The sequence below is a fragment of the Triturus cristatus genome, chromosome 4_2, assembly GCF_964204655.1.
Source record: "Triturus cristatus chromosome 4_2, aTriCri1.1, whole genome shotgun sequence".
In the NCBI taxonomy this organism is placed as follows: Eukaryota; Metazoa; Chordata; class Amphibia; order Caudata; family Salamandridae; genus Triturus; species Triturus cristatus.
Window position 1 is genome coordinate 914,390,487 of NC_140586.1, and position 14,244 is coordinate 914,404,730.

Sequence of the window (14,244 nt, forward strand, 5' to 3'; positions counted from 1 at the left end):
AACGTATTATCTGGTAGAGACACAGTCTAGCTGCATATTCCTTAACTTTTGAATACTCCCCAGGTGCCAGACTGGATCTGGAAGTTTTTCAGGAGTACCTCTACGCGCCGGGGGACGTTGCCATATGTCTGATCGATAAAGTCGACTCCAGTTGTGACGTCAGTGGAGCTACAGAAGTTCCCTCCGGCGTGAGGACATCAGTTTCTTTTGTGAAACCTTCCAAGCCAGACCACGGATCCACCATAGAAACTAGCTGTGTAAACACTGCCAAAAAAGATCAACTTATCTTTGAAAGAATAACTAGAATATGTAACTGTATGGTATAACAATACCAATTCAAGATCCATGGGATAAGACCCAATGGGTCGTTAAATCACACAAATACATGAAAGAGTTATCACTGCTGTAAAAAACCAGTGCAGAAAATGTGACTAGCCCTTATTTTACAGGTCGTTCACAGAGCAGGGAGGATGGGTAGGACATTAAGGAATCTGCAGCTAGACTGTGTCTCTACCAGAAAATACATCACTGAAGGTAAGTAACCTGTCTATCTGATAGAGATATCTAGCTACAGATTCCTTAACTTTTTTAATTCAATACCAGCCGGTCCAAACTAACAACATACCAGAATTACGTAGGAAATAGATTTAAAAAAAAAAAAAAGAGCATGGCTCTTTATAAAAAAGGTGGTAATGACCACATACAATGTAAATAATAAACAACACCACAGGCTCGGGAAACGAAAGCTTCAAGGGAGCATGAGAACACCCTGCTAGAAGACATCTGACCTCAGTTAGCCATTAGAATGCAACCCCCAAAGAATAAAGTGAGCCCTTATACTGGAAGGACCAATGGCAAAGCGAATGCCATAAAAACCGCAATCTCTACATCATTAAAGAAATATTTGAAGGAATCCTGTCCTTACACATTCCAGAAAAGAAGAGGTTCCAGAACCCATTCTCATTAAAGACCAAATGAATAAACCCATTCATCACAAGGTCGAGAAGAACAATCCAAGTACAGAGACTGATGAACATCATAGTCCATAGCTGAAGCAAAACAGGAAATGTGTCATTATCAAAATATCAGCACATAATAATAAGGAAAAAAACAAGATGTTCTTAAGGATAAGAAGGATCAAGAAGCAAACCTTCTCTTTTGATAAAGCAGAAATCTTCCCAAACCATGTAAGGCTAGGCCATAAACAGTATCCCCTAAGGGCTAAAATATTCCAACTATGCAGCTTAGATAACCTTACATGCAGAGTTTGTGCAACAACCATCTTCCAAAAATTAACACAGGAAATAATATAACCTCCAGAAATTAACGGAACGAAGACTAACAGTATTCGGAAGAATATAAGCAGAAACCTTGAACCTGCCATGTCTATCACCCACAGAAAAGAGGAGCACACATCTATGGAACAAAATCGAATTTGTAAGTACGGAACACTAACGTAAAACCATCTGTTCACCACCTGTGTTCAATGAAAAGTGCACTCATCTGAAGCAGCGAAAAGGACTGCATTGGTCAAGCAAAGACCAAAATTACCCTGAAGTGGAAATTCAGAGTATTCGCAGGAACAAGCATAGACTGTAAAAAAAGGTCTCACAATTTGCATAAGCAATTTGTACCTTTAAAAAATACTGCAAACGAAAGTAATGCATACCAGCATTCCAAACAGGTTCCCAAGAAGCATGTCACAAACGTAAACTACCTAACCGAAGACACATCGCCTGTGCAAATGACCTCTTGAGCATGAAGGCCACAATCAGAGGAAAAGAGAAAAAAGAAAAAAACATATAGTAGGTATCTCTATACCCCATAAACTGTTAAAAACAGTATTGAAACCATAACAACTGCTAATCCCGGGAACACCAAATTAGTTGTAACCAAGAGGCGAACATAGAATTGCCGTAACAAGGCTATACATACAAGAAAGAAAAATTCTTATATCACCCCTATAACCTAAGTATAGGGACAAAACTAAAGAGCATATAAGCAGAGAAAGAGTAATTAAGACTCTGTTTTGCTTTACCTATCAAGGAAATGACGGCATGCTGAATAGGTCTGGGCACCAAAAAGATAGCACCAAAGGGCATATTGACCAAAGTCGCCTGGACAGCCGCTGAAAAACCTGAGGTTCTAAACCATGCACGACGCCGTAGTGCCACCGAGGATTCCATGGCTCGACCTACTATATCAGTAGTATCCATGCCACATCTAATTATCAGCTTAGCTGCCTGTAGCTATCTCTAATCCGCTGCTCAAAATCAGAACGGAGGTTATCCAGAAGGGATAGCAACATAGTCTGCAAAGAATCCCACAAAGCATGGGAAAAACGCCCAAGAAAAATAAGTTGAGTTTGTGGACCTTAAAGCAGAACTAGCAGAAGAAAAGATGTGTTTGGCACCTGCATCTTGACTCCTAGACTCCCTATTCAATGGAGTCTTAGGTGAAGAATTTATATCCTGTGAATCTGTAGCAGGCTGAACTACCGATTTCGAGTGGTAGGATGCCTAACGAGACAAACTGGGTCTCCAGGAGCAGGCAAGTGCCTGCGAGATATAGCACAGTCCACCGAGACCCATGTATCAGGTTTGGTCCAAGTTCCCAACAATATGCTGAACAGGGCCTCACTCTATGGAGGTTCTTCCCCAGTCTGACCTCGATAAAGGCAAAAAGAACAATTGAAGGACAGAATGCAAAACAATGTCAAACATTCACCCCAGTACAGAGATCTGGGCCGAAATCCATCGTTTTTTTACTCACCATGCCATTCCAGTTTGGACCCAGCCATATGCAAATCAGTCTTGACCCTGCGCCCAATGGGAACAGTCCAGTCCAAACTGCCAAGCCAGGTCTTCCCTGGACTGGAAACAAGCATCCTAGGACCGGTTTCTGGGTATTACCCTTCATCAGCCAGGCTTGCTTGAATCCAGTGGCATGGAGAGCACGGGACCCAAGTCTGGGCATACCCGTCTCACTCAGGGTGACAAATGCAATGTTTGCATGACCTCGATAAAGGACATCAATCAGAGCATCAGTGGACTTCTCTACTTTAGGCAGTGACAACTCCGAAACTACAGCCACTCTCCTCAACATATCAGCAAAGGAGGAACTTGCCTTAGTAGCGAGACTAGGAGGGGAAAGTAGCACCGAGACTGGGGAGAACTATCTAGAGTGTCCTTAGAACATCGATGCATCAGAGTTAATGGTGTGAATGCGTACAGAAGACCCGTGCCACAACACAGACGCATGTACTTCCCAGTGAATGTCACGAGGGAACCCTAGTCTGCAAAATTATTGACTCTGGGCATTTCCTGCAGTGGCAAACATCTGGCCAAGGATGGCCCCATTGATCGAAAATGGCTAGTGCAACCTCTGGATGGAGACATCATCTGTATGCTGTCAACTGATGCCTGCTCAGCTTATCCACTCTAACGATCAGGGACCTTGGTAGATGGTTGGCCACCGGAATAATCTACTGCTAGTCCAGCCAACTCCACAGGTGCAGGGCTTCCTGGAATAGTATCCAGACCTCCATTCCACAATGCCTGTGCACTACCACACGGTGGTTGTGTTGTCCGTGAGGACCTGCACCATCCTCACCTTGATGGTTGGCAGTAAGACTTTCACAACTAGGTGGATTGCACAAAGCTTTAAAAAAGAGATCTAGAATCGCCATTCTGCTGGAGACCACAGGCTTCTGCTCTTGACCACTACCGATGATATCTTACCCTACCCTAGCAGTAACATCTCTCAAAAGCCATGTCTGGGTGAGGAAGGGAAAGTGGCTAGCGGCAGGTCTGGTTGGTGTTCATCTGCCACCACAGAAGCTACTGAGCCGCCTACTAAAAGACCTGGAATAAATCAGAGAGGTAGCACAGTGTTGGGCAATCTGAAACCTAAGGTTCCACTATAGGGTGCACATTTATCATCTAGCAGACAGGACAAGATAGACGCACTAGGCAAGGATGCAGCATATATGGAGAAATTGGCCTCCCCATAGACGCCTGGCTGGTCGGCGTCCTGACAAATTACAACGCTGCCATTGCAGCGTTGTGATTGGCTTAGGGGAGGGGAGGGAGGCTGCCTGCTTCCTGTTCCAGAGAAGACAACGCAGGACGGTACAGCGAAGTTAAGTTAACTTATTTTTTATTTTTATTTATATTTTAAATTAAACCACCCCTTGCCCCGAGTGACACCACTCCCCGCGCGAATCCCCCCCCCCCGTCACCTACTTGACTTTTGCAAAAACAGAGGGGGCCGAGGTAATGCAGAAGGGCTGCAAGGCAAATCAGAAGAGTTCCAGTCCCACTATGAACCGTAGATAGCGTCTGTAGGACTGTATAAGATGTCTATGTAAAAACACGTCCTGCAAGTCCAAGAGTACTATCCAGTCTCCAGGATCCAGATCAGAAATGATCTGAGCATTTTTACCTTGTACTTTCTCAGCAAGGCGTTCAGTGGCCAGAGGTCCAGCATGGGTCGGAGGCCTCTGTGCTTTTGCATGAGGAAATAACACTCCTCGTCTTTCAGTTCTGCACTCGTTTGAAGGTACCCTTGGCAAGCAGGAATCTGACTATTAACGTGTGGTCTGGCTAAAGGTAACCTGGTGTAGGGAAATATGAGGTGGGGGAAAATAAAAGGTAGGTTATAGCTGCAAAACTCAATGGTACGATGTGATGAATTTCCAGCAGGGAAGGAGGTGTTGGATCCTGCACCATTACTGCCCTACTCTGGGTCTGCAGGGCAAATCAAAGCAGGATGGGTGCTGCTGCAGGAGGGCATCGGGAAATGATTTAAGTGCTGCCCCTGCTTTTAAGAGAGGGGTCGACCGCCGCCACTGGAAAAACGGTGTCTGTTGCTGCACCAGCTGGGAGGGTTGAGATTGCTGGCAAGCTGTGTCTTTCTCCGTAGAGTCTAGATTCATCACTGGGCATATCATTGAGGGACACCCCCAGAAAATTCAGCTGCCCCCAATCAAGCATGTTGTTTAAGCACTATGCTGGTGAGAATAGAACATCCTATCCAATCAGTGGTGTTCAGGCTAGTGCTCAGTACATATTTTGCTACATCCTGTCCATGATAAATTGTTTAGGCAAGAAACACGAAGAGCTCTTCTGGGACATAAGGCAAGATCTCGCTGGTCATGTCCCATGAAACTTACCCAGAAGGCACACCGCATTCAAGGAGCATAGGGCTAAGCTAGAAAACAAAAACATATTTTTCCATGTGTGTCAATAAGCTTTGGTTCCCAGCCCGGGTTATTTGTGGGGAAGGCATTTACTTGCCAACGCCCGGATTTCAGGTCTTGGTGGTGTTAGAAAATCAGAATTGTGTTGCCTGGCTACAAGACGACTGGCTGAAGGAGCTGGTCATGGTTCTGAAGTGGCCAAAGGGGTATCCGTGAATGCCTCATTAAATGGCAAAAGAGACTCTGATGAAGAAGGCTCTGGTTGGAGTATCAATCAGCAAAGTGGCTTTGTTTTCAGCTATAGGCAGTTGTAAATCTATTGCATCTGCTGTTTTGTGCACCACTACAGCAAAAGAGGTTCTTTCTTCTGTAGGTGGGCCAGGTGGTGAACCCAGCTCAGTCTCAGGGGAGGGCTATAGCCCGTTGGCATTTAATAGGGTTAGGTAAAGTCCTTCCACAGTGACCATGACAATGGAACATACTGTCCACCTCCTTTTTATCAGTGTCATGGGAAACATTATGCAAGCTCTGGACTGTGTCAGCATCCAGACCGAGTAGGGCCACAAGGCTCTGGCAATAAAGGTGTAGAGCAGAAGGCTGACGATCTGGTGGATTGATCACTGGCTGCACCTTTGTACTCTCACAGCGCAACATAGGACTGGTGGCAGTGGCACCAGTATGGAAGGGACAGGCATGGACTTTGGAGTCGGAGCGGGAGCCGGTCTGGGCATCGATATGGCCCGGGAAGGAGGTACCGAGGGGGTCAGCCAGCCTTGGAGAGGGCTCACTGGCTTCAGTCCTACTGAAGGCCCCTGTGCATCTGTGGGGCCCAAAGGCACACTAGAGGGAGCTGGACTATCTGAATGATCTGTCATCACTTCAACTTTCCTTTAGACTTTGAGCGAGAACGGTTTTAAGATAGGAAGCAGCTCTACGACTTCAAGCAGGGGTGAGACCGCTACTTTAAATGCAACCTCTTCTTATGCTCAGAATTGCAGTTTTGACTCCCACTCTCTGATCACCTTCAGCTGCATGAGAGCACACTTCTCACTCAACATTGTGCGAGTCCGTAACTTACATCTCCTTCCTGCAGTCGTAGTATGGCTCCTGTCTTCTTCGCAGGAGACATCTTTTATAGAACATTATCTGAAAATATTGTACTTTATTTGGGGTCATCAGAGAACCAACCAAGTGGAGACTGACCAACATCCAGACCCGCGTCGTGGTTGAGTCACAGATGGCGGCCGAGGGGTTGTGGGACTTTTTGAGGGGGTGAGGCATGGTGAGTGGATGTGAAGGTTGTGAGGGTGGTGGAGAGGTAAGTGCCTTGGAGTACTAGGCTGGCATGATGGAATTGTGCCCCTGTCTCTACGTTTCTTAGGATTTAGAGTCCTGGGTGTCTTCAAAGCCAACTCTTTCTTAAACTCGAGTCTACGCTTTTTAGGGATGAATGAAAGCCCATGAGGTGGGTCGTCCAGTCAGTACCTTGGTGAAGAGTTTGCCCATGTGCAGGTGTACAAGGAGGGTCCTCTGCTTGGCCTAGGAGACCACAGGACACGGACACAGCTATGACATCACTATGTGCACAACAATGCATCAAGCCATTTAACTGCCATAGCTTGGCCTTCTCAAATGTGCCTTATATTCTGATACATCCATACCCTTTACCCAAATTACATACCAACCATCCTGAATAAGTTAACTTAAGCCTACCACACCCAGTGACCTACATAATGGCACTGAAGCCACCAAATGGTCAGAAATTCCACAACAACCACCTGAGACCAAGCAATGGACAACTGCCCACACACCATCAGAACAAATGTAACAGCCATGCCATTTGTCACATGCATCTAGGCACATATGGCTCCACACAGATCTATAACAGGTTCAAGCCGGTACCTATCCAATATAATCCGTCACTGAACAATACACGAGTCCAACACATTCTTGCCAGCCACTATCCAATATTACCCACCTCTGAACGATATGACACCTAACCATGTTTGCACGACATCAAAAGACCCCTTTGACTCCAGTCAATGGGTATTCCAGAACCATAAGATTTCAAAAGCAATTCTGCCCCATAGAAATGGTGGGAATTCAATATTCCCCAACATACCTGTTTTGGGTCTTCATGCCATGGTGCGTCTGCAAAGCAACAGTGGTGAAAGAGTCCCATTTTCTGGCTCAGCAGGCAGTGCACCACATGGGAGCGGGCATTTTGCCACTGGATCAGACGCGTGAGAGAGCGACTCAGGGCTGCACCGAGGTCTGGGGACCAGTTGTAGGTGTACAAGGTCAGCTGTAAAAAGTGAGAGAAGCAGAGAATCGCAGCTGAAAACTCCACCAGTATAGAGACCATTTTAGGACATCCAATTCCTCATCTCTGACTTACCATTACCATTCCGTCATCCATCATTCTCCCACCCAACATCCACACCCACTACCCACGGCCAGAGTACCCCACCCATTCGCCCCTGCACTCAGTCCTAACTCCTTAACCTCCCACTCTTCAGCCCTCACTTCAGGAGTGGTGAGTAAAATAGACAAACGATACTGTCCGACAATTAATATAAATCTGCCCATTTTACGACAGACGTATCCCTTGTTCATCCCTCCCTTCTTGCTCCTTCTTTCTCTCTCCACTGATGATGATGTTATTAGTTGTGCCCAATATAGACAAACATTCCCTCCCATCAATAGGAGAGTAAAAGACTTGCTTCAGGCTAATTATTTAGGGTCAGTGATTTTAATGTATAAATTCTTAAAGTGTATTCTAAATAAGTTTTCAATTCTGTAGAATTAACTGACTAGAGAACCATACTGACGCACATAAGCTGGACCTTGCCATTGGATATTTGCATACCCAGAATATTTTGCACCATAAATCACTTCAATTCTTATTGTCGCCTGCACGAGCAAATATGTACATTTCTTTGGCATCGTATGTCACATATCTAAAGTGTTCTAGTTGTCTTATGTTCTGAACAAAGTTTCACAATCATTTTGAGTGGTAACATGAGAGGGAGAGTTTTAATGATTCCATTATTAAAATGAAAAAGGGAAATAGTTATTACTTTGGACATAGAAATTTGTCATTTTAAAGTTGTGCGACGGAAGTCTTTTTTCAAGACGTTAGTCGATGTGCTGTAGATATCTGTTTTCTAAAGGCAGGTTGTGACACTATTTTAACTCACAAATCATGAAAATGTTGCTTATTAATTCTGGTGTGTTAGCAAGTCATTGCCAGTGCTGAACGCTTCTCTATTCTGGGTATAAGCACCAACACCAGCACTTGAGCTCATCAGTAGGGGAGGAAGGAGTGAGGAGGAAGGGGAGAGGAAGGAGTGAGGTGGAAGGGGAGAGGAAGGGCTGAGGAGGAAGGGGAGAGGAAGGAGTGAGGAGGAAGGGGGGAGGAAGGAGTGAGGAGGAAGGGGAGAGGAAGGAGTGAGGAGGAAGGGGAGAGGAAGGAGTGAGGAGGAAGGGGAGAGGAAGGAGTGAGGAGGAAGGGGAGAGGAAGGACTGAGGAGGAAGGGGAGAGGAAGGAGTCAGGAGGAAGGGGAGAGGAAGGACTGAGGAGGAAGGGGAGAGGAAGGAGTGAGGAGGAAGGGGAGAGGAAGGAGTGAGGAGGAAGGGGAGAGGAAGGAGTGAGGAGGAAGGGGAGAGGAAGGAGTGAGGAGGAAGGGGAGAGGAAGGAGTGTGGAGGAAGGGGAGAGGAAGGAGTGAGGAGGAAGGGGAGAGGAAGGAGTGAGGAGGAAGGGGAGAGGAAGTAATGAGGAGGAAGGGGAGAGGAAGGAGTGAGGAGGAAGGGGAGAGGAAGGAGTGAGGAGGAAGGGGAGAGGAAGGAGTGAGGTAAGAGGAACAAGAGCCGAGGCAAGGATGTTCTGAAATGGGCATTTTAGGACGACATCATTCTCTATTTTAACTATCAAACTTTACATTAGGACTAGAGCTGATCAGTGCGGGGCTACGACTGAGAGATGGGGAATGATTGTTAAGGTGTAATGTATGAGGGATGAGGAAAGATAGATAATGGATGACGAATGAAGCATGATCTACTCCCGGACCCCTGGTCCCTCTCAGCAGAAGTGAAGAAGGGGTTGACGTGGGCGCACTGACAGGGGGGGTGGGGGTAGAGTGGGTGGAGGGTTGGGGATCTAGGGGGGAATCGTGGGAAGAACGGATTTCTCCTGATATGTACACTGCGGATTGGGTCCTTTTATTTTTCTCTGTAATTGGCTTCATTGCGCTGATTGACAACTTTAATAGAAAATATTTAAAAAAAAAAAAAAAAGAATGAAGAAAGATCTATAAGGGCTGATGGATGAGAGGCGAGGAACGAGATATGAAGAATGAGGGATAACATGCAAGCAATGAAGATTAGGGCATGAGGAAGTCCTAAACTGATGCACACATGACCGTGTTGTTGCTTTGGTTATTAATGAATCACACTCAATTGCTCCAAACACTTTCCACAAAGACCAATGGAGAAAAACGCAAAACACAGTGAGTTACAAAAGTCATGATTCTGTGATGAGGCATTCAACAACTTTCCTAGATACACGAGGTAGTAACATGCCTGAAAACTAGGTCAAGTAGAAACTAGTTCTCATTTTGTAGTACTCCATTCTTATTTAATGATATGGTTTATTCTAATAGCGTTTATAAAGGTTATGTTACATTAAATTCAAAATATATATTAAAATAAAAAATAACTACAACCAGTCATTTTTGATGTTCACATTCCTGAGATACTTGAGCCCCCAATCCCGAGAGCCCCATTATTTCTGTGGAGAGATAGCGGCCAGGAGAAAAAGTTACTTACCTCTGGTAAGAATCTTTCTGGTGGCTACTACATCTACCTGTAGATTCCTCATCTTTTGAGGATCTCAGGCGCTAGGCTGGATCTGGAAATGAATTCATAGCTATTGCATGCCAGCAGAAGATTATGGTTCCACATTGACCCCCGAAACAACCAGAATCATTGTGACATCGCCAGAGCTACAAACTGCCTACCCTGGCATGACCATGTCAGTTTCCCATCTATTTTTTCTACGCCATTGGGGCAAGAGAATGACATCTTGTAAGTTTATGTTCAGTGCAACAAACTACTAGGAACCTTATTAACATGGCCCATAACCATCCTTCGAGACTGGGACGAGGGTGGGACCGGTGAAGAATTCGCAGGCAGAGAGAGTGTATACACCGCAAAGATCATTACTGAAGGTAAGTATGCTTTTCTTCTAGTGGATACTTTTACCTGCAGATTCCGCAACTTCTGAACGCCCCGTCAAGCAGTACACCACTTGCAGGAGGGCTTGGAAGGGATGGACATGGTAGGCCTTGGTGCAATGACTATAGAAAATGAATGCTCTCTTTGGATGTAGCTTGTGCAGCCTCCCCTCTTTCTTTGTGGCAGGCGGAGGGGGATATAAAGAAGTAAGGCTGAGGAGCTGACCCAGGTGGAATGTGGCCACAACCCTGGGAAGGAAAGCAGTTATGGTTTGAAGTACCAAATTCTCGGGGATAAAGGTAGTAAAATGCAGCTGTATGCTCAGAGCAAGAACTCAATGACATCTTTTGCCAAAGTGATAGCTACTAGGACAAAAATGGTCTTAAAAAGTCAATAGCCTTAATTGGCATCTATGAAGAAGCTCAAAGGCAGACAATTAAGGAATGTTAGACCCAAATTAAGGTCCCGCTGCAGAAAAACAAAGAGAGCAGGAGGAATCCTATTTGTGATGATCTTCAGAAAACTACTTGAACAGAGATGGGTCTCCTGAAAAGCCAACAAGGCTGCTAGGTATCACTTGACTGACGCCACAACACGACCCTGTGGAGCCAGGTCAGCATCATGAATTTCTGTTTGTTTAGAAAGAGATTCAAGACCCTCAGGTTTAGGACTGGACAAGACAGCCATCTTTCTGGTGGAAGTACAGAGTAGAACCCCTACCTAAACTTCTGCTCTGGCACCAACTCTACTGATCTTTTCTGCAGCTGCACTGCCACCTCTCGCTTCAGGGCGCGCAGTTGGTCTTCACTCTGACAAGAACAGGGACGAGGAATTCAGGGAGAAGCCTGCTGGAAGTGTAGGACATAGCCCCTTTCTACAATTTTGAGGACCAGCCGGTAGAAAATGATGTCCTTCCAGGCCTGTAGGAAGGGTGAATTAGAGCGACTTCCTAGTGGGGCGTAAGGGAGGAGGAGCTGGTTGTTGGGTGGTGTGACTTCTGACCTTTCCATAGGTCACCATGCTGCCGAAGCTGTGGGTTCTTGGGCTGCTGCTGTGGCTGACTTTAGCAAAAATTGAATCTGTGTGTGAACCCTTAAAATGTATGAAGCTGCCTGTACTCTCATTGTGGAGGCTGTAGACCAGGGGAGCATGCAGCTGCCCTGCTCGTTTTAAAACGCTTATAAACCAAATCATCCTTATTCACCAAATAACCTGGAGCTTTCGAAAGGCAGGTCCATAATTGTGAATTGCATCTCTGTTGAGAAAGTAAGGGGTTCTAAGCCAGGCATGGTGTCAGAAGGCCATCAAAGAACACATGGTTCTGGTTCCCAAGTCTACAGAGTTCAAACCGAACTGAATAATTTCTCAGGGCGACACCTGGCCATCACTCACCATCTCAGATCGCAGGTGTTCCTTGGACGGATTCACCAGATTCGGCAGGTCCCGTGGTGCATGGGTGTACCATCCTAGGAGACAGGTGGTGCTTAGGAGCTTTAGAGTCAGGGTCCTGCCCAAAACACTTTCTTGCCCACAGCCTCCAGCTTCTTTGATTCTCTATCCACTGAGGCTGCAAGAAAGGTTCCCGAGGGGAACTTAGAGGAGCAGGAGGCCTGAACACCATGGCTTTCCAGTGACGGTGCTTGGATAAAAAGTGAGGATCCCCAGGTTATTATTTTCTGGCAATTCCGCTATTGATGGCCAGAGTAGTAGTCAGTGTCTCACAGGCCACTGAGACTAGCTCTAAAAAGCTCTGGTAGGAGAGGGTCTGCTGTCTGGGCAGAGGGCTGCAGCACCTCTGTGAGAATATCGGATTTAACCTCCTCAAAGGAAGGAGTAAGTTCGAGTACCTCTGCCACCTTTCTGACATTTGAATGGTATTAAACCGTCTCAGGGGGAGGCGGCGCTGAAGGTCAGAGGGTATCTATCCTACTGGCTTCACCCAGCTCCTGGTAAACAACTTAACTTGCTGGCAGGAATTGTGGTGGCTTACCATCCTCCGTCCTTTGTGCCTCCAGTACGTAATCCCTATCAAAAAAGTTATTGTATTGTGTCTCTATAAGAGGTTATTAATGAATCTGTAAATGACAGATCTGAGAACCTAACCAAAGGGAAGGTCTTCTGCTAAATGTGCGAAACAACGCCCCAAATCTAAGAAGAGAAAATTATTTTCTTGAGTCCCCAAACTCACCAAGGGTTGCCCCTAGGTGACATGCTTCATCACTGGGGCCATCCCAGACAGCTACTGTCTGGGGCATGCTGAAACTTGCGGAACTACGTAGGAGCACTTTTTTTGAAAAAATCTGTAGTGCACCACTCCGGTGATGGTGATGCTAAAAATACCTAGCTAGTGAGTGATTAATTTATTCCTGCTCCTAGCTGGTATGGATAAAAAGAGGTTAATAGTAGTGAGGAAGTGTAACTATTATGTGTATACTATCCCTAGTATTTGGTCGACATGTTTCGAGGTGTCTCCTAAACCTCTTCTTCAGGACCACATGGGAACCAGCCCCATGCGTACCACTCCGTGAGAAAAAACGTCCTATACTAAAGAAATAATATAATAAAGAACAGGTGCACACCTAATGTGTGAGCACCAAAATGAAATACATACGGTTGATATCAGACTCGTAGTATTTCTGTTTTGGCAATGCTGTGGGTCATGGACTGCCAGGGTGGAGGGGCTTGTAGTAACCAAGGAGCCGCTGGTTTCTACTCTTGAAGACATACTAGTGTAGCGAGGTGTTGCACCTACCTAACCTAGTGGGAACTACTAAACTCTCTTGAGTTGTAGAAAGGGTGTGCTAAGCCCTTGACACACAACTAAGTTCAGTAGAACTTTCTGTATACTAAATTTGATTTATATGTACCTCTGTACCTATTGTGGTTTTCAGTTAGTCACTCAAAGAGATTATCTGGTAAAGCAATAGCAAGCTTGAATCCAACCGCTGCCCACCAATGTGAGAAGTTGGCCTGGTATATGCTGTCCACTAGTTATAGTGGGCACATTGCACCAGTCCAAATAACCCTTATTGATGATAGGTTAAAGACAACCTTTATTGAAAGCTATCCTAGTGGTAGCTATGGAGAGCAGCCTTCAGGCTAAGTCTTGAAGGAGTGTAAAGCAGCTTGGTTAACCAGATTATAACCTCGAATAACTAAATGAAAGGTGAACCACACAAGGTACATATATAAAATATATGTATTTATTTCTAAACACTCTCTACTAACCTCTTTATGAAGTTAGAGAGCAAGGCACACAATAATACAGTTATTAAACGACATTAAATAGCACAATATACAATGGGCCCCAGGGGGAGACCAAACAATATATTGAGAAAGTGGTATAAGAACCACGACTTGACTAGACAGTGCCTAGAGCACGTAGAATCGCTGGGACTCCAGGGAACCACCAAAGGTAGTGACACGGGGGACCCACGGGGGACGTATGCAGTGTGAGAACACAGCCGCGAGCCCCGTACAATTCAATGGGAAAGTCGCGGTTGGAATTTTAAAGAATAAGGATACTTAGGAGAGAAGTTTGAGCAAACCCTTTCAGACTTAGAGGGTGGTTCTAGGGCCAGCACCCACGTGAGCACCAGAGTACTAGTGTTACCTAACCCAGGGAAGCCGGGTGCATAGGTGTCAAATGCTGTCGGGAATCGTCGTTGATTTCAATGGCGATGTGCTGCAAAGTGCTGCTGCTGCTGTGGAAGGGAGAAGTGTCCGGTGTGATCCAAGCCTGGATCGAAGATGTGAAGAACCTGAAACCAGAGGGGACAGAGTCTGGGTCACTTGCCAGTGACCAGGG

At 45.8% G+C, this 14,244-nt stretch overlaps 1 protein-coding gene across 9 annotated transcripts in view; it reads right to left on the bottom strand.

Moving 5' to 3' along the window:
• The window catches only part of SZT2 (SZT2 subunit of KICSTOR complex), a 937,318-nt gene that overhangs the window by 135,021 nt on the left and 788,053 nt on the right, over nucleotides 1–14,244 (bottom strand). For all 9 annotated transcript variants that reach the window (XM_085602961.1, XM_085602966.1, XM_085602963.1 and 6 more), the window contains one exon: nucleotides 7,323–7,505. In XM_085602961.1, coding sequence (XP_085459087.1) covers nucleotides 7,323–7,505 — 183 coding nt within the window. The remainder of the gene's footprint in view (nucleotides 1–7,322; nucleotides 7,506–14,244) is intronic.